General features: G+C 41.1%; 1 protein-coding gene across 8 annotated transcripts in view; it reads right to left on the minus strand.

Annotated features, from left to right (window-relative positions):
* Positions 1-27,041, minus strand: part of LOC136340083 (uncharacterized) — a 62,529-nt gene that overhangs the window by 29,826 nt on the left and 5,662 nt on the right. For 3 of the 8 annotated variants that reach the window (XR_010732253.1, XM_066283816.1, XM_066283822.1), the window contains exon 2: positions 15,625-15,698. Coding sequence is in view for 6 of the 8 variants with exons in the window: in XM_066283816.1 (XP_066139913.1) it covers positions 15,625-15,698 (74 nt within the window). In the remaining 2 variants the exon portion in view is untranslated. Of the gene's footprint in view, positions 1-4,618; positions 4,794-15,624; positions 15,699-15,756; positions 16,278-16,319; positions 16,396-27,041 lie in introns of those variants that run through there. The other 5 variants (XM_066283818.1, XM_066283819.1, XM_066283821.1 and 2 more) reach the window with 5 other exon arrangements.

The raw sequence follows: 27,041 nt of genomic DNA on the forward strand, positions 1-27,041 counted from the left end.
AAACTCCAAACAAGCATTTGCATTTATGCGGAAACTCTCTCACCTGAGCAGCACAATCGCCCTGACAAAACCGTACACTCCCAACTAATCGTGTAATGCTAAAAATTAGCACTGGGCTGCCGCATTCAAATATCCTGAGAGTTTCATTAACCACGGTGACACAAGGAGAATTTGATTTTTCATCTGTTTCTAATGGCGTTCGATGAACAGAGACAGGTATATGATTCGCAATTTAATGACTTAAATTTCGCACGTGGAGATGGATGACAGGGACACAGTAGGAGAAATTACAAGTTTTAGTAGACAAAATTTTGATTTAAAAATAGCGGTTTTCATTGAAAGAATTGTTCTTCTGGCGTATTAAAGATGTTTGCTCGTAGAATGGCAAATTGAACATGCAAGTGTCTGTTAAATCTCAAACGTTCAATGCCGTAAACAACAACATGCGCAAATAAGAAAACAGCATTACACCTGATTTTCCTTTGCAAAAGCTTTAACAAAAATTACTTTTCCTCTCTGTATTCTATTCGAGTTTCTGCTGACTTATGCAAATTTAATCCGACTTATTTCCTAAAAATCACCCGAGGATCTGCTTAAAGTTTAAAATTTCCTAGACAACTTCTTCTAAAGGAACCTACGTGCACACAATTACGAGTTGTTGGTCGAAACAGACGTTAGTTCGATAAATCCACCTTCAGATGTGGCAGAAATAAGTTTCGCTCACTCCGTAACTTTCCTGATGGAAATTGAATTGGAAAGGGCGATCCAGGAAGCCCAAAGACGACGGGCTAAGGATGTCGTATTTTAGGAAAAAGCCGGGCTTAGGAGTCTTTACATAAAATAGACTGGAGCCCCCAGTAAATAGACCGAGATTGGACTTTTTTATAGCTGTGTGCATACAGCTATTACGCGAAATGGCGCTTTTATGACAGTTTTGTGTCTAGGTTTAAGTTCTCATAGAACGACTTACTACTTTATGTTAGAGCCAAACGAAGGATCAAATTCTGCACGAAATGGTGAAAGAACCATAAAATTTCTATACTGGGACACAAGGCTTTAATGTATGCAAGTCATTAAAGTTCAATTCAAATAGCTTTTTTCCCAGCGAATCCTACGGTGTTTGCGACATGAAATTTGGAGATTTTATTGATGGAATGTTTGCCGAGAGCGCTAATGCTTCATATTTTTGCACGTGCATTTTCAGACGGGGTTAATAATTCGACATTAACCCTGTTTTTTCCCGCAACGAATTGAATGGGACTGTCGGAATCACTTTAATTACTTGTACGAGTTTTCGTTACTGTAGTTCGGTAACGCTGCCCCCTAAATGAATAAATTTACGGCAACTAGAAAAAGCTTTTTCTAGTAATAAAAATTAACAAATTTCCAATGCCTGAAGCTGAGCTGGCTTCATCAATATCTATACACAACGAACCTGAACTTTTGTTATTCTTTAACTGACGGGTCGATTGCTTGGGAGTTCTGATTTACCTTTCCACCTACGTCCCTGCGTCAATTAAATTTTCCATTAACGTTAACGAAATTAATTACACATGTTCGCCGAAAAAGCCATTTTCCCAAATACGGCGCGTATAGGAATAATGACGTCGGTCGTGAGGCTGTATTTTATTGTGTTTAACTCCCCCATCTGACGCGTTGCAATCCGAAATGGAAGGCCCGTTTTTATGTCTCGAAGGGCATCCAGTTCTTTTACGTGACCTGTCTCCATGAAGGCTCGTAAAAATACGACATAAATCCAAAATATGGAAAAAATTAAACAAATCGGTTTTTTGCCATCGCAGCCGTAATCCCGATCCATTCTCTGCCAATGGCTGATCAAACACGGAGCTGTCTGGGAAAATCCCATTTGGGAATTAACTGGATGTGGAACCGAAAACCGTGTTTGATAAAAAGGATACGCACATTTCCAATTTCTACAGAGGCAACATCCGGCAAGCCACCCTTTTTAGTTGAATGTCATCGTGCACCCTTCGAGGCCCTTGGGGAATGCGCCATTCTGTGTATTTAGGGAAATTTTATTTGTCTTTTATATCAGCGGCAGCATTGAATTTAGTTCTGTAGGCCGTGGAAAATCGAGATATAAAGAACTCCAGGTTAGATTTCGTCGGGGGAAGAAACGGGGCCCACTAAAACCTTTCTTATCATTGACAATTATTATGACCATCGCGTGAGCTAATACCAATTTACTTATTAATGGGAATAGAAAAATTGCCTGACGAGAGTGCATTAAAGGCAATATCTGATTGAAGCTTCAAGTTCCGACTTCCTTGCGGAGAACGTAATGGAAAATCCATTATTTCAAGAAGCTCCCTTGGGTGGTAAGATTAAACATTTAAAAACAAAGACTCAGACGAAAATAGATCGTGCTATAATATACGGAAACGTGACCGAGGAGGTATCGAACACTCGGGATCTTTTTTGTTAAATACCCGTGAAATATCCAGAAAGAGTGACATGAAAGAACGTTCCGCCCTCGCAACTCCTTTCCAGGTTGAAAATGGAACTTTTTCGGGTTATCAGTCACCGATCTTGCTTTTTTTCTGGCCGCCCGCTCGGAAAATTGGACTGTTTTGTCGATTGTCATGTAGCAAGTTAGGCAAACATAATACATTAAGATGACCGATTCAGGTTTGGACGCGGACAAATGCGACGTCATTTTCTTCGGTGAAGTTAAATTATTCGTGTATCTTTCACCGGAAAAGTAACATAGGAAACACGTCAAAACAACAAACTGCTCACTCGAACCAAATCGAATTTGCGATGTTTTAAATTATACCAATTTGATGCCGAGAATGGTGCCATCAAAAGCAGATTTTGGCCATTAAAATTTGCGATACTGTCCCATTACGTCACATTCCTTAGAACCGTGTGGAATAAACAAGGATGGCTATGTGATTTGCGGGACCCAATAAATAATCGTAAGCTATGACAGCCGTGGGGCAGTGGTGGGAAATGCAAATTTTAATGGTCAAATGGCTTTTCGCAAATAATTGGCGGAATTTAACTACCGCTGAAAATTGCACGTTCATGTTCACTTTGTCGCAAAAACATTACGTAATTGGCTATTTTCAATTTTGCCCATAATGGTTAAACAATATCTCTCTGCACTGAACGCCCGTCCAACCACCACTGTCACGGTGATAAAGAAGCGGAGTACCGCAACGTAAAAATTACAGCCCTGGGAAGTCTGTCGGGCACACTCTAATACGCAGCAAACGGCATGTAATTGTTATTACGTATAAATTAACTGTTGTTTTAACAGAAAAAGGGCCTCCCTCTTAAAGATCTTTCCTCCGCATTTGATCACCCACTCGACGGCAAAAAATCCTCCAAATTTCACTGGAACTAAATCAATTTGGGGAAGAGCTCCAAAACACGACAAATGGCGCCTCCTGGGCTCAAATCTAGTTTCTTTTATTACCCGACAAATGGTTCGAAATATTCTCTTTTATGGCCTTCTCCATAACCTAAGCACCAATAGTAACAGTCTATTTCTCTGAGAGATAGCAAATTTCTCGTTATTGAATGGCATGGAGTGACGGGCGTGCGGCTTCATAAAGAGAAACGTATTGTTAGACGTTTCCATTGACGTGCCCTGTCGAGATAAGGCAGTTGGAAACTTCGATTTCAGACGGATGTTCCTTATTGTTACCCGTAAATTGAATGTGTGTCCCGCTGCAAGACGATTGTTGACCGATATTGTTTCGGAGGCGGCGCTCCGGGAGGTGATTTATCGCGTCTTCCTCGAACCTTCAAAACTCGTAAAAATGGGGCGAATCGAGGAAACCTCTCTTGATGGCGATTTAATGACCTTATTTACTGAAAATGCCCCCATTAGTTCACCTTAGGAAGAGCAGATACAAAAATGAGAACATCGCGTAATGCATTTTTTATTCTTTGCTTTGTTCAGAGTTGCCGGATCGCTAACTATAAACTCACAGTTATTTCAACAGGAATCTTAGCGATATGCAAAAGCATGTCGTATTGTGAGTATGAAGGCGACCACTGTTGTAAATAATTTTAATGGAAAATTTCATTCTCCAATTCGCCCTTTGTTATTGTTTGAATCAAAGCTAACATATTCAAAATCTGATATCCCCATTTCGGGTGTTGGGGCTTTGAAAGTTGCTATTAGTGCCATTGTGTCGGTTGCCAATCACGTATTGATCAAGCTAATGAACTGAAGAGTGGTGTAAATTGAATTGCGGCATGGATAATCGGTTTCGACCCCTTGTTTTAACACCGGACTGGGAATTTACCATTCAATTAGCCAGTATTAATAAATTTTCAGACATAATTATCGGCACCTAACTAGTTAAGCGTGAAAGTGGCAACGCGGCGATTTGCGTTTGTTTATAAACAACATCGGGGCCTCTGAACCTAGTTCCAACCGGCTGGGCCATGTTGCCGTCACGTTATAAGTATTTCTTGATTGTTGTTTTTTTTTTTTTTTTGGTTTAGGTTAACCTAAATTTAACATTCCGGCTGTTCGGTTTGCTAAAGCGCTCCTCTCGCTAACATTACGTGAGAATAGATTCTGCTTACGTTTGTTCCGAAATAAAGGAATAATGGGTTAACTTGTCCAAGTTAAACTTACAAAGTTTGGTCTGTCGGGACTAGGAAGTGAGATGGATTGGCCGCGTTTAAGGGTTGTCTTGTTCCAGCTTTATCGGGTAATTGCACTGAAATTGCTTGAGAATCATTCCGCTAAACGTTATATGGCTCAGAGTCATGGACTAATAGCTTCGTACATACGTGTCTTCCAAAGAGCGGGGAAAACACGAACGTTTAAACGTTATAGGCAAAAGGCGTTCTCCTTAAATCTTCATCTCAACCAGATGGCAACACTGGAGCGTGTGCTGCTGATCTGGAGAATTAGCGCTGCGACAACTGATGCCACCTGGAAAAGTACTGACGTACACTGGGACGGAACGACTATTTCGTGGGACAAAAATTAATTTTTGAAACTCGGCCTTCGCGAGCCCTGCTCCTCTCCACGGCTCTATTCGTCCCACTTTTATGGTACCGTTCTCCGGCATTGAGCTTACGCGCATCTGTTATGACTTTCGTTCTAAAGCTTCTAGGAGTTGAGAAATTCTAATGAGTTTTAAACGCACCTACGGAAAGCGATCTGGACTGAGAGTGCTCTAATCTCGGTCCTGTTCGCATATTTAGACGCAAATTCCAATCCGACGAATTACCATCATTCCATATGGGTATCTAATATCGGAGTCTTCGACGTATATATTTATGCTCAGTCACATCCATCTGCGCCACTTTAAATTTGGCATGAGTGTAGCATATCTAATAAATTGACTCTTCTGGGTCGTATATATTTCACAGGACCTGATTCTCTTTATAGTCAGAGATATTTCTTCGTGCATTCGAAATGAGTGCGGTTTAAAGGAAATTTGCCGGGGAAATTCTGGCGGTACGTTCCAATTTTCCCTTTTGAGATATTTACAGTGAAATTCCATATATCGAGGGGTGTTTGCAATAAAAGCACTAGGTTGCTCGCAAAATTTTCTAGGATGAAAATTGCTTTAGAGCGAATTGCGAAATTAAACCTGATCAAACGCTGCTTCAGATAAGCAGCAACGTTATTACGTCGTGCGATGTTATAAAGCGTTTTCAATTCACTTTAACATGGAGATTGCTCCTGCCACGGTATCACCGCTCTATGACTATAAATCACACAATCGCATTAATTTAAAACACACACGTACACACAATTCTCCATAAATGGGGCGTCTGAGGAGCGACTGTAGTGTTTACAAGGTCGGCGATAAATCATCTTAAGCCCGCGGCGAAACATTAAAAAAGCGAGCAAGACAGAGCAGGCGAGCAAACACCATAAATCATGAATATAACCCATCATATTAGGAGGCAAAAACGGTGACAAAAGATCAGGATTAAAGCGTATACGTGCCGAAAATTTCGTATCAGGATGAATGATAAGTTTGCTTTATGCGACATAACGACATACACAATATGAGAACAATTTCGTGTCTCGGCTAATATTGTTCTAAATTAACGAATTTGATCCCCGGACAACCGCACGAGACCAAGGCGAAATTTTCAAATTATTTCTCTATATTCGAAATACAATTTTTTTCCGGAAATTGTCCCACATTAAACTGCAATTTCTTTAATATAAAGGAAGTTGTAGAGTGGGCTTTAAAAGGCGATGATAATAATAAACCGCAATTGGTCGGAGAGTCACGCTACGGTAATTTTTAATACCATAAAACGGCAAAGATTCGTTTTACCATTAAAAAGGTTTTCAATTTACCGCACTAGCCCAGAAGCCTCTTGATAATGTGGTGAATGCACTTGTATTTCTTGACAGGGTGGTGGATGCCTACTTTGCAATAAATGTGCGTGCGGTATAAGATCATGAAAAAAACCGTGTTCTGACCACGCTTAGGAATTCGCATTCAGGAAGTTTCGTTCGGAGGTGCTTGAGAAACTCTCCAATCGTGCTACAAATCAGTCTTTCGCGGTCAGTCAAATTACATTCTAAAATGGGTTTCGTCAATGAAAATCTCTTTTTGATGATTCGTCCATACGAGCTGTGGGCAACATCAAGGGCAATGAGTCATTGGACAAAGCGGCCTGCATACGTATTCGGAAAGTGCATGCTTCCCCACCGCTATGACAATCTGCAATTTCTTTTACACAATTCCACGACCCTTGCGTTTAAGTTAGTTTTCTGGTACCGATATATACAGAACTGTATCTGTGTGAACTCCTGGAGACGACAAAGGACCATTTTTGCCCTTGGCCAATTTCTATCTCTGAAGGATTATCTGAGTCGTTTCGGCAACCGGTGGTGACATTGAGATTTTCCAGCGTCCTGCTGATCCTATTTGTGACTGACACTGGAGTTTCTAATTGATCCATTACCCTCGTTTCTAATGACACACGTCCATCATCCCCAACTCATTCAACTCCATAAACGAATATAAAACTTTTTCCCTCATTACCGACATGGAGAGTATCCGCAACTTCTGCCGCTGCTGCTGATAATGACCTATGGGGTTATTAATTAACCCTGCGGCAACTTCGTAATTAGAATACTTTGAGCTGTGCAAATTGTCCGTGTTGCGACATTAGTCAGACAGTGTGGCGTAAAGATCGTAAAAAAACGTATTCACCCACCCATGCTTCGCAAATAGAAGATTACGTCATATGATAGGGGTTTTTATGGGCCGCAGGGATGGCAGAGAGAGGTTTAAATATGAACTTTGAAGTGTCATCTGTCGGGCTCGTTTACCGGAAAATTGCCTTCGTAGCGAGTCGGGAAGTTAAACGACCATCTATACATAATATGTGCATCGTATTGAATAGACGTGTTCCCTGGGGGCCCTTGATTTAAGCATTAGCATCAATTATCGAGGCAAAGGGTTAATCGTTAGCGAGTAGAAATAGCAGAATCTTCTCTAGATAAAATCTCGATCCTGTATGTAAAGCTTATGCAAGCGAAAGTTCAAAAGACATCTTTTCTGCAAAGCGCAAACATGGCCCACAAGCAAGCTGTCCCCTAATGGGAAAAACTGTCCCGTAGAACCGGGGAACTGCGTTAAATAATTACATCTAACAAAACTAGCCTCATTTAAGCCTTAATTTCTAGCTTTTAATGTAATTAGTACTTGTTACATTAATGTTTTGCTCTCTGCTTTGTAGGAGCATTGTCGCACATGGGAGAAGTTTTAATGAATTTTTATTGGCAAAAGTTAGATCTACAAAAAACGAGAATTTAACTCATATTAGTTCGCTTAACTGAAACCATAACTAATATTTACCGAGCGAAATAGGCGTTCGCTCCCACTGCACTTCCACTACTTCAAGTTGACGTCGGTGACGTCACGCGGCACGCCCCAGTTGCGTATTTCAAACTTGAAGCGCGCGGTTCATCTTTGATTACTTAATTTTGTAATTAATTTACATGTTATCTTGGGATTAAAGCCGTTAAAGTGTCGAATAAACATTCGATTATTTGTTGGGAGCTAGTCGCGACCACTTCTGCGTAATAAACGACAATTTCAGGACAAAGTGGCGGATGCGCCTCGACTCCTATACCACGTTTCTGGCAAACGGCACTAGTTCCCATTAAACATTTCACAAGCAAACGTTCCATATTTCCGATGCATAAACGTCTTGGGCGCAGCTGGGTTTACCATCAAAACCAATAATCGAGCTCGAAAAACATACGAAACATGCCTTAACCGCCACCATCACCGAGTTTCGTTTAAAATTAAGGGATGCAGAGCCCTGGAACAGTTTCAGGAAATACCCGGGGTTATCAGCGAGGTCACGGGCCTGGGGATCGAAAAACGCGTGCCTCTCTTCCAGGGGTGGAAATAGGTATGTTACGTATTCTTCGGTGTTTATTGGAATGAAATATTCACTTCAATGTCTTCCTGGAACGAAGTTAAATCTTTCGAGAAGTTCTAATGGGTTGAATTGCGGAAAGTTTCAAACTAATGGATATCCGTGGAAAACTTGAGAATTTGAAATTTATTAATAGATATAGCAATACGAACCGATTCCCTTCATAACCTTGCTTAAAGATTTACCTCTCCCCGGCCATCCTAAGCAAGCCGGCAAACAACCTCCAAAGATGAAATTTCACCGAAATTATTTCCAACTTTGTAGCGAGAGAATTTCACAGCGAATCTGTTAATTTCGATGGGCAACGAACTAAAAATAATTGGAAAAATCTAATCTAAAATGGAGAACTCCTCGAAACTTCTTCACTTACCTAAAATTACTTAGGCAGGGTTCAGACCATCGAAAAGAACTTTCCGAAATTATTTTTTTCCATTTGACGCCTTGACGAATGCTAAACGAATTATCCTAAATCAGGAACTTCCGAGAAAGCACATTTTTTCCTTTTGTTCTAAACGCGAGGGAAAATTCAAGAATTCAGGTAGAATTCGCCAAATGAAAGAATCAATCGCGCTAATGAGGATTTCGTTACGCGATTTTTCGAAATTAACCGAACGGGAGTTGTAATGAGTTGGGCTCGGGGGGCGCCTGCAACCGTTTAATTGTTAGGCCTATCGACGTCAAGGTGTTCACCTGTGATGAAATCAGCAATAATTTTCTTAACGGATGAGTTCACTGGGATTCCATTACGTTACCCCCGAAGCGTCGATTATCTCCCCATTTAAATTCGCGACTCATAGAATAAAAATAAAGTGAGTTACTTAATCCGAATGCTCGGAGTGTGTATCCGAGACAAGAATATACATTCCGATCCCGATTAAGGGAACAAGGCGCTCTGGGAACCCCAAACAAAATGGAAATTTACGTCATTTACAACTATAGCATTTGCCGGAAAATTGTCTTCGAACGACTTTGTTCGTAGCCAGGATTCCTTCCTCCCTAATATACATATTTCATTCCGGCCTTTACTGTCAATTATGCGAAAGAAAGGAAAATATTGGAAAAACAAAGACTTTTTTTTTGAAGAAGAAGAAGAAAAACGAGGGAGTCCTATACAAACACCCCCAACACAAACAAAATACAAAGCGAAGCCATAAAACCCTCCATCGAAGAGGGCCTTTTGAAAGCTCGCCCTTAAAGCTGAAAGGCCATTCATACCTCGAAGATATCAGTGAGGAGTCCGGGCATCGCAAATTTGAATGCAATGTCGCTCGTAAGTTTCTTTGCTCGAATAACAACAATACCTATTCATATACAAATAACCCTCCCCTGTCATCTGAGGAGGAGAATTCGGGGTGAAACGACCTTTTTCATGGGGGGAATTTCTTTTCGCTTTATGTGCAATTAAATAGTGCGGGGAAGTACGGTGAGGAATGAGTGAAGAGTCCCTGACCTAAATGATCACCTGGACCGAATGTTTAGTCCGAGGCAGTTTCTCGTGACTTCGGGTGAAGGGCGTCGTTTCGTGGAAGTGGGAACGTATTTACGTTTCGAGCATTGTTCCAGCCGGAAAGGGGGGGAATATTGTATTTTTTGCGGATAAAATATTAGACTGATGAAGGGAGAAGTTTTGTAATACATTATTTGCGCGCACAGAACGAATTCCACTGCTCCCCCTTCAAAGTGCCAATCAATCGGGACCTTAATTATTGCCCATTACGAAAGATTATATCGGATGAGCACGGAACGTAACTTAACTTACGGGATCGGCGAAAGTCCTTTTTGAAAAATATTATTTTACTTTATTTTTACTGGTTCGCGAACAGTTGCTTTGTTTAAACATTATCATCTTGCCTCTGCGCTACGTTCTCATCTCCTTCGCGCTGTCTGTCCCTGCCCGCTCGGCTTCTTTGATGTTGACCCTGCATCCGGTCGTTATATAACTCGTATCAATTTCCAACCGGCTCCCATTCCTCTAATTTTCCCTGCATTCGAATTTCGTCTATCGTTGTTCCTGTTGTTTCACTCAAAAGGAACCTTTTCTAGAACCTCCTCCGGCGGCGAACGGACCAGGTCCTTCATCCGCCTACATTCGCACGCCCCAGACGAGATCCGGGCTTGAGGTGCCCTAAACTCTGATCTGCGTCCGCCGCTCTCCGCAACGAGGGGCCATATTTTATCCACGTGGAATATTCTGCGTAGACGGGAAACTGATTGAAACGCATATCGAGTATGAATCATATCGTCGACTTCCGCAGTTCCATAATTCCCGTAATCGCAGGTGCAATTCTTTGGTCCCACCGGCAACAACGCCCGAATAATTGTGATGTGTAACGCGTGGGTGTAGAGTTGTTTACGTGGCGCTATGAGTCTGCTGTGAGTAACGGCGACGTTGCCGATGTTAACTTTTGCCTTGGGTGCTACTCGAGTAGTGTTCGTCCGAGGATTGCGCCGATACTGGAAATGCCTGTTCGTTAATGATTACTGGGACAAAATTCCCCGCTTCGGGAACAAACTTCAAAAGTCCGCCATTTATCATCTGTAATTATTCTTTGTTGTAATAATCGTTTCTATAATTAGGGCATTGTCTGTCTCGTCATTAATCCCCTGTTGAAAAATTCGCTCCTTCTGAAAAAATAATTACAGTATTGTTTCTCTCCAGCAGAAGGGTCGCAGCTCCCCCTGCTTCCAAGGACAGACAAAGGTCTCTTCAATTTTGGATTTTCCGAACAGCTGGGATTCGAATTATGATTAGTGTTTGTTTTATTCAAAGAAAAAACGTCCCCTGTTTTTTCTTGTCCGGGAATCGAATTTTCGTGTTTTTAAATTTTGGTCGATTCATGGGCGAAATGTATCGACCAAATAGCCGGGGGACGGAGCTGTTTCCGCCCCCCGTTCGGAACACATAGCAGGGGCACGAACTCGGACTGATGAGGTCACGGTACCGCCTCTGACCCCAAAATTGCTTTAAAGTTTACTATCGCTAAGGTAAAATAGCCGTACATGCTGCCAAGACTTGTAATTTTAGTTTGCATCGGTTTGCCTATGCAACCAATACAGCCTCCCGAATTTAATTATAATCCCTCAGATTTAGTCCCGAAAACCCGGGTAAAGCGGACGTCCAATTAAACAATGGACGGGAAATTCGTTAAAGAACTCCTTTCGCAGGTCGGCCGGACATTTTGCCTGTCCAGCCGGTAATTACCGTCACCGGAGTGTAGCTGAAATAAAATCAAATGGCCGCTTAGACGTGAAAAATGAAAGTTCACGAATCCCGGTTAATGTCGGATTTGCATTCCGCTTTAACATCCGCTTCAGATCGTAAATTTGACGAAAACGAGAAAAGGTCGCTAATTCTATGGAAAATAATCCCGAAGTACTTCTTATTAATTCATCTGCATGCTCCGGAGCAACGCTTTTGTCCTCTAAGAAACTAAGACTAATTTCCAGGACTTTCCAGGATATCCTTAGTTAAGGCTGAATTGTCAGAATTTGGTTTCGCATTGTTTCTGTTTCCATTATATCCCATGGCATATTCTGGAACGCAACTGGCAAGTGCCATATTCAAATGATAAGGGTTGAAATTTTAATGAGGTTGTCAAGAAAAAGGTTCACTCCTTGAGAATTCCGGAATATTTAAACGCAGCTAGGTGACACGTTTATTTTTAGAAGTGCGCTCCACGGAGGTTTATTTGAGATTCTTGTGCAGTCTTGGCGAATGTGACATACGTATCTCTGATGCAAAATGCCTTTTTTAAAACCCATAGAAATGTTTCATTCAGGCCCTTTGCGAAGTTCTTTTTATTGATACGAGAGACGAATGATGAAACACTTCGGCTTGGGACCGAAATAAATTTTTTTTTTTTGTCAAAGAAGGAAACAGAGCTGCACCTTAGGATAAACCGACACACGCCAGTGCCTTTGGGCATGTGACGCGAATTTTTTCGTGCGACTCCTCTGGTACCTCGGCGCGTTGATGAAATTAGTGACGTCAGACTACCTGGCGAGTTGATGTCACACAGTGGGAGCAAATGTCTATTTCACAGGACAAAAACAAATTTTAGCTAAGGCAATCAGGCGTTCACGACTATGCAGGGTCTCGGATTGGGCGCCTTCTAGCTGCAGATAATACGTAGGGCACAAGATTGCCAAACGAGTCACGCAATGTATGCACTTAATTAACCACGTATAAACAAAATATGGCGGATGTTCTAATTGAGAAGTTCAGCGAATACTTTTCCTATCTGAATGCTATTTTTCTTCTTTCAATTAAGAGATATCAATTTTCCCAATTAAGAAACACCTTTGCCCTCTGCTATTTTTCCACTTGGATTCGTTTCTCTCGTTATCTCTACGGCACTGATTTTACTTCCAACCCCCAAATATATTGTTTTGGCGAGAAATTCCAAAATGGAAATTGTACACTGAGTAATGAAGTTTAATTTTTAAACGGAGTCAGCCATATTTTTCCATTGAAGGCATAGGGGCCTAGTGGTACGACGAGCTGCGTTCGATACTTCATTTCAGTTGACATCGCGATTATTATATTTAAATGACAATCAAATTTTCGGATGTGGTAATTTTAGCTGAGTGGATCGGAGTAACGACAATTTTAGCGGTTGCCAAATTTCCAAATCCCCGATGACTTAATGATAAGTCTATTACCACCATTCGCGATACGCCACTGATTTTTGCGCGTACTTAAAATTCAAAGTTAATCTCTTGGAATTGAAAATTTCAGCTTGTTACTGGCGAGGGCATTTTAAAGGAGCGAGACGTCCGCCCAAGTTTTCTAATACATAATAACGACTACACAATGCTTCTAAAATTGTTATTCCCACCGATATTCATTTTAGACACTCGTCTACGTCACTGACTTTTGCTATTTGCGAACTAAAGTTGCTCTTTTCTGGCCGAAACTTTTGCTTCGAAACTCGTAAAAACCGTGTCACACGAGACACACGAAAAATTGACTTTACTTAACCGTAGTTTAAAACACTTGGCATCAAATATCTCGAAAAAGGAAAAATGATGTTTGGAGAGTAGTTAGAGCACAACGTCCCTAAAGCCTTTAGGCCAGGTTTTCGAAACCCTGACAAGTTTGCCAGCAAGATAGTTTATTTTCGTAGCAACGACGAAGGCAAAGCATGAGGCAATTTCTCCATTTTCATGGAGTTAATCTGGCCGGAAAAGTTGCCAACGTTAGATATCCTTATCTTGGCTGCACTGGATGTGCAGTTTCTAGGAGTGTGCGGACAGGCCTTGAACACAGAGTTTTCAATGCCGCCCTTTCCCTCCGGGAGCAACTTCCGACCGTTTGATGAGACAGAACGATCGTTTTCATAAGGAGGTTTGCGGAGGGGTTTCACAGGAAGTAACAACAAATAGCCCGTCCAGCGGAAGAGGCCTAATCGCGGGACTTTTGGTCAATGCCAATGTTACCGCCGAGTCGAATGGAACGATGTCTGAATATACGGGGGGTTTTATTAATTAATTACGTTTTAAAATGCAAAGAAATAATTCGCAAATCCGCAGGACGTGCCCATTCGAAAATTCCACGATATTATGGACAGTATATTGCCGGAAAATTTCGATTTCCCACTATACTTTTTAATTGAAATGGATAAAGCACTAAATGCAATAAAACCACCACCCATAAAAGGCAATTAATCGATGAGGCCACTTGTTACGGGTAAAATAATCAAATTTCTGAAAATAGAGCGTATTATCGCGAATGGCCGGACTTGATCTCGAAAGCCAATTACGAACGCTCGGTAATTAAAGGCACGGTCAATTGGACATTGAACCAGCTCAATATTTTCGGAAACGACACTTACGACCTTAATTGAAAGTAAAGTATCTCTAGCTCCCCAACATTCTACGCCTCAACACCTAATTATTTATGGCCTATAGTGCATTGTTTATTCGCGCTTAAGAGCCTCTATTCATTCCACACATCGCCTCTGTTTTAGAGCCTGGAAATTAATACCTTACCGGGGGAGGCTGGAGTGACAGGGGCATTGAAATAATGCGCCTTTCCACTTGCCAACGCGGCCATATTTTTACGTTAATGACTCGGCCCTGGCGTGTCAACAAGGTTATTTGTCATATATAATGTAACAAGACCTCATGTTTTATCGAATAAATTTTGTCTGTAAATACGAAATAATTCTTACGATAAATACACGCAATGAGAATGTTTAACAAAATCGAATGTTGCGTTAGGTAGGAGGAATCAATTCTTCACCATTTCGAGTGGCAGAACTGGAATTTCGAACGTGGCTAGTTAAAACAATTAACTGTGTGCTCGTATGGGCACCGCAAAAATTCTGTCAACCACGTTCCAAACGCGTATATTTATTTCGTTCGCCAGGGAGAGTTCGCATTAGAAAATAATCAATCACCTTGACAACGCAGATAAAAATATGGTCTCTGCCCGATAAAAACTTGGTTTTTATCGTCACCAGAAACACTTCTTCGCCATTATATTGGCGGAAAATTTAGCGTTTCTAACACGAGTTCATTTTCGACTTGAAAGACGCAACAAAGTCGTGGTTAAGAATGTAATCAAGCATAACTATTAAGGGGCTGCAGCTTGTACTGCTGGTGGTATTTGTAACCTCTACAAAGCCAGCGCCATCCCTTATTGGCACAAGGAAGCAAGTGCTGCTTTCGATTATTGTTGCCTTCGGGGATATTTTATTTTTCAAGTTTCACGAAGGAAAACAACATAAAGGATATTTGTGTGGGCCGGAGTTTTAATTATCAAAAAATTGCTCAATTTTCTGAAATATGCTTCTCTCATCGCTTTTATTTGCTCACAAGCGTTCATCTTCCAGAAGCTTTTGTTGGAGCGCAGCCACCACATAAAGCGACGAAATGAATTTTTATCGATTGTTGTTGTTATTACAAAGCCGCTCTATCGTTTTATTCTAAACTACCTTGGCAAGGTAATAAACATAATACGACACCTGAGGGGAAAATCGTCCTTTTATTGTTTGGAAAGCACATTGACTTGTCAATTTGTGATTTCATTTCGGTTGAGATTGGTTGGGGACGTCACGGGTTGTTATAAATCTAGGTGGGGTGAAAATTGGTCATCCCTGAAGGGCCTTTTAGGGCTATTGGTGATGGCTGCTAATGCGACGTGATCAGTGAAGTTTCACCCGATCGATTCCAGATGAGAAGTAGTGAGGCAATAATGAATTTTACCTTTGATAAACAGAAGAAACATCCATATTCTGTGCACTCCAAACGAAGCGAAAATCAGCATCTTGTGTGTCGACCTGAAAGCAAAATTCAATTTAAATTATCCTGCCAAAGCGAAGTTATTTTTTTACTCACAATCAGGCTCAAACATGGAAATCGCACCCTTATCGCTATATATGCGTCTAAAACGTCATGCAAAAGTTTCAATAGGCGGCCAATAAGCTATTTCTTATCTCAAAAATAAGCTTTTGAACCTGGAAATCGGTTTCGATCCAAGTTTTCAAAAGCCAATCCGATCAGGGTACAGGTATTTGATAATCGGAGTGGAAAGAGATTATGTTGAAATATACAATAAAGCGGTGGAGGAATGTTTCTTCTGCCATTGCCGAGTCATTAAATTCGTTTTCTTGCGTTTTCAGTATTTTTATAATCAACGAAGAATCAACAATGACGATGTTTTTCTTGTGAGACCGAAGTTAGGTCATTCCGCTTCGAAATATCAAAGTTAATGTATTTTGCTGACGCTACAGGAATCCGGGAATGGACAACAACATGTCCGCCAACACAATTATGAACTGGATAATCACGTTCAAGCCCTCTGAGTTTACAGTCTCTGAGACGCATCTCGCATCTCAGGGTGTCGACCTACAATCTTTCTAATTTTAACTAAAGTTTATTGCAAGAAACTAATAATTTACATACTAAACAATATCAACAAAAACGAGCAGTAACAAGCCAGGGCAAACGACTCGCCATTTTACAGACTAGTCGTACTACCTATGACCCCCAGAGGGGGTGTCTGTTCCCTTAACCAAGAACACAAAACGGTCCACGGCAAGAGCGTGGTTGCCACATATGCGTGAATCTCATAAGACATAAGATATCAAAAATTATTTAATAACAATTTGAACTTCCTGATCATTTTTAAAACGTCACAGCATGCGTTTGTGTTCCAATCTTTGAAAATTTTAAATGAAAATCTAAAAGAGGCAAAATACAACTTAAGATGCCGGCAACCTTGCATGTTGCAGGGCATGCGTTTCTCAGTGTAGGTCACGGATTTTGAAAATAAAAGAAATCTGCAGTTTGCAGAAACATGAGAGTTCTTGATATGAATTATGTCATCCTTGGAACGCATTGTGGGTAATTTTGCAGTGACGTAGACAGTATCAGTGTCGCACCCTAAGGAGATATTAAAAATAAATTAAAATTAAGAGAAAAAAATATATAATATTGAGTTTTACGCTCATAAAAATGTTATTTTATTAGTGTTGTTTATTTCTCGATGCGACTCTAATTTCCCCATAGCAGTATTGCAAAATAAAGTTTTATAGGTTATCAATATACCTGACTATCAGTGGTGTACTATATTTTTTAAAGTCGTCCTTGATTGTGAGTGTTCAGTATTTGTAAACATCCCTGACATGCTTCTTTTTTTTTACCCCTTGCAGTACCACCCCAATTGTTCTATGCCTAATTACCGTAATTGGTTAATTACATCATTATATTTGATCAAAATCCAAATAAGATTCTCTGGCCAATGTAGGTCTATTTTATGTTTGCATGCTCAAGGCCTGAATTTACCATAATTTATGCCCCTGCCTGAGGGCTATAATCGTAAAAGGGTAAACAGTAAAAGGGTGTAATTTTATCGCCGAACTTCTCCAGTAAAATCGGCACTGAAACTCATAAGCCTATATAATAATATTTAAAGTTATTCGAGTGTGTTAAACCTCTGAATTTAGGTTTGGGTTAAGCAAATTAAGGGATGGTTGTTTGGTTGTGCATTCATTTAATGTTTACCTTAATGGAGAAAGCAAAAAACTAAGGCGGGTAAATTACCGGCAGGTCGAGAAACGACATTCCTGACTTCGCCACGAGATGGTGTAACATAAACATTATATCCTTCTATAATCGGATTAATGAATCATTGCATGCAATTAAAGTAAAGAAATAAGGTGGATGGCTTAGAGCCACATTAGCAACAGCCTTCTCCGACACTATCACGAGATGGTATAAATTTAAGCCTGAGGTTAAACTGCTCCTAATTTTCTTTATGCTTAGCATTAGCTGACTTCCGGTTGTATAAACTGAGAAATATGAGTTTTTCCAAATTAATTCGGACGTTCAGCTTGTGGCAAATTAAACTCGATAATAAAGATTTGTTGCCTATTTTGCCTGAGAACCAGTTTTCATTTCCCATTTTGCATAATTTACCAAAGCAGAGACCCCATTCGAAGTCTAATTACTAAATACACTCAAGAAACATCTAGAACTTCTGATGCCGGTAATTGTGTTTTAGTATTAGTTGTACGGGGTTTCACCGACTTCGAAATATATATTTCGGTGATTAAGGTCTGTCTGCATTAACTAGTTTTGCGGCTTGCGTTAGTTGTTTGCCAAAGTTTGATTCACAGAGACGACAGTCGCACGTGTCGACATAAATATGTACGTCGAAGGAAAGTTCGCCTCTATAATGTATTTTGAATAGTTTTTAGAGCAATCTCCAGGGTGTTTGTGCCATAAATTAGATCTATGAATAGCGGAGGCTGTCGTCGCTCCTGTGCGAAAATAGAAAAAGAATTATCTGCGACTAGGAAATTTGTTAAAACTTTTCCGTCGTTATAAGTGATTTATAGGAAGTTTCATGCTTTTAACTAGTTTTCGAGCATCGACGATAAATCCTCATTATTAGCCCAGTTTAAAAATTGTTTTCTTTCAAGGTACGAAAGGTATCGAATGAGCCTGAGAGAGTGCAGTTAACTCCAGGTTTCTGCCACAATCACCTGCAAAGTACCCCCCCCCGTCAATTTAACTTTCTTGACCTTCTGGTGAAGATAAGTTTTTTAACCAAATTACTGCCACAACACAAACTCATCTTTATTGCCCGTCTGGTGAAGACAATTCGAACCACCGAACCTCTGTCACAGCACAAACTTAAACTTCTCGATCAAATGGCGAAGGACACCGGAATTATTACCGGCATGTTCCTAACAAAATCGCAGGCCATATAGACACCCTAATTTCGACTTTTTATTTATTACATTTACCCCGCCCGGTGAGAAAAGTTGGAAGATTAATAATCGAACAACGCAAAAACAACTCTCCGGAGACGGTAAATTATCCGGCACGAGAACTTTAGTCATTCCCGAGATTTATAGACACGTAGTTATCAAATTCCGATAAAATATATATATGCCCGTCGAGGTGTAGGCTTCAAAGTTGGATCCATTCCAAATGTAACGCCACCTCCAAGTGATGTTTATGCGAGTTCGCGAAATGATATATCGATTTGTCGGGAAAGAAGAGCTAAATTTGTTTCCTTATCTTTCGAGCCTCGGGGACCAAACGCGGAACATCTCGAGGTGGCAGATTAAAAATTCAAGTTCTGTATATGCTTTTAAATAATGAAATTGCTATGAATGACCGAAAAGTCTAGTCCGATCTGAATTAGAACGAACCTGCGTGACCCGGATACCGTAGCATACGAGATGGCGTCACTGTCTGCTTGAAGTAAAAAGGAAAAAAAGGATCAAATATTTTTTCATTTCAGTTGCAGGCTGGATGACGTCATCGATGTTTTTTTTAATTGTCGGGAAGAGCGACTGTTGAGTTTATACGTAATGCGAATAGCTTCAGGTGCATACAGGACGACGCGCTCTTGCCAGATCCGCACATGTTTTAACGTAGCCGCCATTATGGAGCGATCATGGACGCATCTAAGGGCGCTTTAAAGGCGATACGTTCCAATTCCAAGCCGATAAACGGACGTTTATCTCTCGTAATCGACGAAATCGAATTTAATAAAGAAAATCCTGGAACACCCATAACAAACATAAACACAAATCCCCCAGTTTAACCGAATTAAACGATATAGTTTTCGGCGAAACTTTCGGTTGCATTTTGCATGGCGAAACGCGAGTTGGCAATTAGATAACGCCGTCGTTAATTAGGAAATTAATAGGCAGGCTCAATTTTGATTCGAAATTTCTGGATGCATCCGGGGAGGCCCCGGGGAGAATTACGTAATTGGTAAGGAACTCCGGGAAGCGCAATTTAGAGACGATGACGGGGCCCTTACTAAAAGGTCTAAAAGGTTAATTGCGATGATTTTCAGCATCAAATCGCTATAAATAGTCTTCACGTGCGGAATATAGAGACAAAAAAATCGAGCTCGTTAGGCACATTGATTAGCGTTAAAAGACTAATTAAAAGTGGCAATTTCTTCTGCGAGTCACGTCCCCGCAAGTTTTAAGGTAATTTTATTGGGGCCCCCGGGCATCGCGGTCGGTTTCTTAGGCCCGGGAAAGTTTTTTCGGGAAACTACACAGTAATAAATTGCGGTGGAACACTTGCTGGAAGAGCACGGAGACCTTGAGTTTCTGTGTTTGGAATTTCAACAAGTCAATGAAGATTGAGAAGCAAGCCCAAAGGTCTTTCCTTCGAGCAGTAAACAACCAAATTTTCGCAAATAACCATCGGCAAAAAGCGGAATAAATAATGAGCATACTTGGGTTTGCTTATAAATTGCCAATCTTTTGTGACCCCAAAGAGAAAATATGACTTCGTCTTTTGGCGAGCCAGACATAACGTGAGCAATGCCGTAGGGCAATCATTTCAAATGCCTCCGCTTTTTGTCAATCGCTTGCTCGAAATGCTTTCTCGTCGCCACCACTGACTGGGACTGCGGCGCACTACGCCACTGGTGCATCCACTGAAGCAGCGGACATGTATGAAATTTGTGACGTCGTACAGGGCTGTAGACGTCCGTCTCAGAGACTTTTCAATTTTCCGAAAACGGGCGAAAAGGTTCGGCAAACGGGCACATACAGGGTGTCCCAGAAAAATGCGGCAAGCCGAACTTGTGCTTTGGCAAATTTATGCAATCTACGTATATTTTCAAGTTCTTCAGTGGGGCTGCTTTTCCGAGTTTCAAAAAGGATGGAGTCTGATCTCCTATAGTCTTCGTAAGAATGACGAACATCGGCCTCGTAGGAATACTGCAACGCTCGTGGTTCCCGCACCTAGATCCGCTCTTTGCCAGTGGAAAGTGACAAATGAGGCTGACAAGTTACGTGCGAGTGAAGAAGCACGTTATAGAGTTCATTTCGATCAAAAAATCCGAGGCGCAATGGAAATCCACTTGAAAAAAATATAAATGATGCATCCGCCAAATTGACAGGATAATCTTGCTAGTTTAGTTTCTGCGATACGGCCAGTTCGGTGCCAAATTTTTGCAATTCAGGGCCTTAATTGAGGTGTCCACGAACGAGATTAATTCACGGAATCTTCAATGCGCGGAAATATTAAATTTAAAATGAAGCTCTGATAAGAGTGCCCCGCATGGGCACGAAATTAAATGAAATTACCATTTACCAAATTAGTTTCCATGTCTCCAATAGGTCGAAATATCTAAATTCGATTATAAATACTATTTCGTGTCGTGAATCATTACGGTGGTTCAGCGGGTGAGTTGTATGCTCGCAAAAAGGCTGTAGATTTTTTTTTTTACATTTGGAAGCCATTGTGTCGTCCTTATCGCTCGATCTATGAGTGGCACTTTTGTAGAAGGCAGTGTGAAGTTTTTTGTATGCTTCGAAGGTATAAAATTCCTAACGGCAAGTTTCGATAGATTTTTCCGATTAGTTGCATTTCGCATTTCTTTCATGGTCCCTGGGAAATATTTTCGCTACCTCAACTCATTCAAAGCTAATTAAATGAACATCGCGTTATTTTCACGATTATCGGAAAATCTTCGATGTCCTGTATACCCTTACGTTGGGACACCGTGTGTTCCTCGTATGGTTGCCGTGATTCGACCGGTGAGCTGCACGCTTGCAAAAAAGGTTGGAAATTTATTCAAATATTTGGAAGCGATTGTATCGTTATCGTTCGCTCTAAGACTTGTGCCTTTGCAAAGGGCAAATCGTAGTTTTTGTACCTTTTCGTACCGATATTGTTTCATAGATGATGATTCAGTCGAGTGCTAGCGCCGCGACCAATCGGGTGTTCGTAATCGGGAACTATTAATCGGGGAAATCGGACGTTCTTTTGTTTCAACAAATGAGATATGTCACCGGTGTAGTTCAAATTGAGACGGCGAAGGTGCGGATCGTGTAACGGCTGTTGGTGGAGTGGAAGATCTTTTTCTTTCGTGATATGTGTGAGCGGTGACCAGTGACCAGTTTGCGAAAGTGCATGGGAGTAGGGCCGAAGAGACGACTGAAGTTGGACCGTTATGGAGTAGCCACCAAGGTAGTTTGACATTCGATATTAATTTCGACGTTCGTCGAGTGATTTACGTCAAACGTCTAGAGGTTTCGTAGATGTAAAATGTCTGTTACTTGTAAGGAATTGCATGCAACAACAATAACACAACCGATTCCGGGCATTTTTTTCCGAGACGCTTCGCCACTTCGATCCTCGTTTTTACGATAGTTTGGTACGAACGAAGACGGTTAGAAAAAAACTGCCTTGTCCAGGCCCCGCGACCACAACTGAGGCATCCACGACTAGTATAAGGTCCATATCAGTCCTTCGGGGACGGATAAAAGGCACATGGAAAATTTCGAAATTGGTTCAAGAAACGTCAAAGAAGGAGACGCACCAATTTTTGGCCACTTTTCATGCTTTAAACCGCGATAACTCGGGCAGACGTGGGCCCATTGCCGTGAAAAATAGCGCAAATTAATCGTCTCCGTGAGCTCTATGAAACGCCGAAAGTCGTTTCTCGATATCTTCCTTAGATTCCGAGATTAGGGGCCACATTTGTTCAAGATCCGTTGGGTAATTTTGTCACTTCACTCTTATTCCGCCTGCTTTACGCGAATGCTGGAAATCCCAACCGTAAACTTTGTATCCCTGAAAGTAAATCATTTATTCCGCTGCTTCGTCCTGAGAAAAAAAAAATTGCAATTTGGCAACTCCCGACGTGTTTTGACGACTCCCGCCGCCAGGTCCGAGTCCGTGATGCATCTGAAACAAGAGAGCGATGCGTCGTTGCCATTTTCTGTGAATGGTCAGATTCCTGAATTTCCGTTAATTAATGGAAAAATTAAGCTAAATTGCGATGAAAGCGAACATTTAGAAATGCAAAAAGTAGTTATTGTAATCTATCTGACATTGTTTCTTCCCAGAATTGGCAATTTAGTTACGAACGTAAAACCAATTATAGTTGCATTCGCAAAATTTCACCTTAAAACTTTTCTCCTCCACTTTAAAAGTAGCGAGAGACGGTCTTGTGCAGTTTCTAATAATTCCGGAATGGCTGATGAGGCAATATTCAACATCCCTTCAGTCTCTTATGTTTATACCAACTTTTGGTAAATTATCTAGGTCTTCACATTTGCCGTTAACCCTGATAAACTTTCCTTCTACCGGAAAATTGCGGTCGAACCGGTGCAGGAGAAGTATAAACGTAAAAAGTCCGTAAAGTAGTTTACGGCAGCTTGAATTTTTATACCCGAAAATATCAGTTTACCTGACTCTCATGGGGCGCATGCCGGCCGAATAAAACCGAAACTTCCTGCTGTTAAATTATAACCCGCCTGCAATCAAATATTCATCTGCCATTGTTGCTTTTCGTCGACGTGAAAGGCGAATTTGTTTTCTTGAATAACAATTTATACCTAATGTTTTCGCTTCGAAAACTCCATTATTTCCACGAGAATCGGATATTATTTCAAATAACATAATTTCAGAAGACCACTGAGTGGCATTATGGGCTTAACAAAAATACATTTTTCACAACGAAACCATGCAAATTGAGATCGTGCATATTTGCGTTTCATTGAGATAATTGATTGGCGGAATGTTACATTGTTGCAGTGGAAAAATAGTGTTTTGTTATTACATCAAACAGGCAAAACGCGGTAACAAAAAATGGACGCAATGATTTATCAACCATCATTGTTACATAACCATGTCAGCATTGGTGCGCCCAAATGGGGCGAAGCTAACACTTTACGTCGATCGTGGCAGCGCTGCACGCGCCCTCCTGTGTTGAAAACAAGTGACGTGTGCTGGCTGTCTGACTAAGATCTTCGCCCGTCTCAGCGCGTCGTTGCCAAGCCCTCGCAGGGAAATACTCACTATTAGGGTGATATTGCAGACTTCTAACGCATTCCTCACACCTATCTCCCTTATTATTTTGGGCGCTTTGATTTATTGGAACAGAGCACGTCCTTCATGTCTCATAAGCGATTAATTGTCTCCCATTTGTCGGGCATCAATGGGTCCTCGTTATTCTCCCGTCAATTTCCGTATCAAAGTAACATATTGACCAGAATTTTAGGGCGTGCATTTTCAGGATAAGACCCGGTTTCCAATATCTAATTTATGGGGCCAATAATTTATCTCGCGGCATTTACCAAAAGAGGCCCGTTCTCCGTAAGCTACTTCCGAAAAAGCTCGGCAAAGTGAAACGAAAAACAGTGGACTCAAATTACGTAGAAAAAGACAATACATTTTGTCTTTGTAAAATCGACAGCTCGAATTTGGCGCGTTTTTCCTTGCTAACGAGCCCAACTTCTTCAATCGCTAAATGGATTTTTATCTGAGCCGAAAAGGGAAAAAAGGGAAGGCCTGAAAGCATCCATGCTTCCAATGCTTTGAATAAAAGGAAGTAATATTAGATAAAACACAGTTTTGTTTGGGGTATAAAATGAAATCTCGCTTTGAGTTTATATTTACGAGCGTATTGCTCATATTCACCAGCCTTAGATCGCTGTGAAAAAACGATTTAGTTCCAGCAAACTGGCATCGGAAGAAGGTTGCTGTCTTGTCCAGTGCGCACCTGAGCCCCCGCATTGGATTTATACACGTTTGAGGCTACCGTTGATCGATGAACTTAAACCTGGGTAGTTTATCTTCAGTACCAACTTGCGACTGCCCCTCTCAAAATCGTAAAAAATTAACGAACACCTTGGCAAACTGGCATTTGCCGTGACGTTGCCGCCGATGGGTGATATCAACTTTCTTCAGGTTCACTCCGTCACCCTGCAGTTATCTGGTCCAGCGAATTTGGGTCCCTTTAACCTGAACTAACCCGATTGGTCGGACCCAGATTTATCTTTCGGGGAACCCCTTAAGGGTAATTTGGTTTTGACTAGAGCGGCGAAACAAAGCGATGCGGGTTCTGAGTATTTGTTGATCCTCACGTGAGGCAGCAGTTGGAGCTTACGCGATACCCGGGCATTCTCTCCGCATTCCTTCACATGTAAAACTTGCTGCAAATTTATGTACAAACACGTAAAACCGAGCTCAAAGACTACAGGAATCCGTAGAACAATAATTAATGTGGGTTTATTTATACCAGAGGCAAAAGGGGAATAATACATCGGACACCCGTTGCTTGTAAACTAAGGGCCGCATTGCATTTATCTTCGTAGTTTGAACAATTAATATTTCCAGGCTTAGCGTGATTGCAATGTAGCTAAACTTACTTGTCGCAGCAGCTGTAATTTCAATTTAAAGCAATCTGGAAGACAATCCTCTGAATGCTTTTCTGCCGCGGGGTAAATAATAACGAATACGATGAACAAACATTGTTTTATGAAATGGCAACTGGGCTCGGTTCTTTTGTTTCAGGCAACAAAAAAAAATGCCGGCACTGTTGCCACTGTTCCTTCGTAGTGGCTGGATTCTGCCGGGGAACCCTTCCAATGGATGAGAAGCAGGAAAACGTGTGTGTGTGTGTGTACGAAATATTTGCTGACGCCAATTTCACATTTTTACCACTCCGAGAGCGACATTCGATGTAAATTGCGTCACTTTTATGCATTTTGATCGGTTCATAATGCAGATGCGAGCGTTTTTCGATTTTTGTAACAACCTGTTACGGATTTCTGACGACATTGGAGGGAAACCGATATTTGTAACGCTAAAGGGGAAGAGGTGCCCGCCGCGAGCAAATCACCCCGAAAAAATAATTTCGGAATAACGGGGGAAAAAGCGGTCAGTCTGGCAACGCCACGCGACGCTCTGGTCGTGTCCGGCAGACATAGTCTGCAGTGTCCCGTTGCAGTGCGGATCTTTTCGGGCGACACCGACTGTCAAAAAATTCAAAAAATTAGGGCTTTACTTTTTTCGAAAGGAAAGAGGAAAGGAAAAGCTCAGCGTTTCCGTGGAGGTAGTCCTGAAAGCTCCGACGAGGAATCGCTTCTTTTTTAGTTTTATCTTAAATGGAAATCCATTTAGTTGTGCAAGGAACTCTTCTCGACTACTTTCGGTAGGAAAGAGTTTTAAAGTCAGTTTTATTAGGTAAAAGATTTTCCCGTTCCGGGAATTAATAAAATTTGTTTGCCGTAAGGTTGCGAAGTTATAATATGTTTGTTTGGTTTATTTGAAACACGCAATTGAAATGTTTTTAGCCGTTTGCCGTCTCTGGTTATTTTCATGCAAATTGCAAACGCACAATTTCGTGCTCGAATCAAGGCAATCGATAACTATGTAATTTATTTCTAATGCGTATTAGTGGCACTCATTAAATAACTAAACCCGCCAGTGTTGATCAATGTGAAATTTTTGGCAAGCGAAGCGCTTGAGGTCGAATCGAGAGAAAATGTTTTTAAAAATAATAAAAGAAAAAATCCGAAGGTGGAATTGGAATTAGCATCTCGGTGACGTCACGAGTTAAATTTTAGCTTTTGCCGCTGCGCCTAGGTGGCGTGAATTAAGATTAATCTGTGAAGAGTCGAAATTCGAACAGGCCCAATTTGCGCAGTGTTTGAATCACGAGAGATTTCTTTATTAACGAGATTCTCACGACAGACCTGCTGCAGCTGAACACTGCCTCTATTAGCACGGAACCGATTTAACCTCATTATACTATTTATGGAGGAGAACATGCGGATGACATATGAGATATGTCACGTGTGCACCGCGCTGATTATACCTCACACAATGTATATTCAAAGTGGCCGACTGGCGCGCATGCCCGATAACAATTCGATTGCGACGTCGTGCCCCGAGAACTTTTCTCAAATTTCAAATATAAAATAAACAGTGACATGGACGATCAATTTTACCTCCATATCTGGAATGAAACCGATCGATTTTATACGAAATTAGGGCGTTTGTGAATGAACGACCGCACCCTTATAAGCCTGTTGACTGTCCCATTCATTACCATAAGCATTTAAAGAGCATTTACGGTCTCATTTTAAGCGGTCTACTTTCGGGCGAAGGTAAAAGTGATCAGCGTGAATTATTAGAAATAACCAATCGGCGCTCGTTCGGAGCTTAATTACGTTCCTGAATGAATAATAATCTACATATTGAATATTTGACGAAGCCATTTCGGACTAATACCGGGAGAGCCATTAAATACAATTCTAAATAGACGTCATTACAGGAAATGCTCATTACGGATTCATTACAAAAAAAATTTGTAATTCCTGCTATCTAGTGCGTAATAAGGA

This window comes from Euwallacea fornicatus, chromosome 7, assembly GCF_040115645.1.
Source record: "Euwallacea fornicatus isolate EFF26 chromosome 7, ASM4011564v1, whole genome shotgun sequence".
Lineage (NCBI taxonomy): Eukaryota > Metazoa > Arthropoda > Insecta > Coleoptera > Curculionidae > Euwallacea > Euwallacea fornicatus.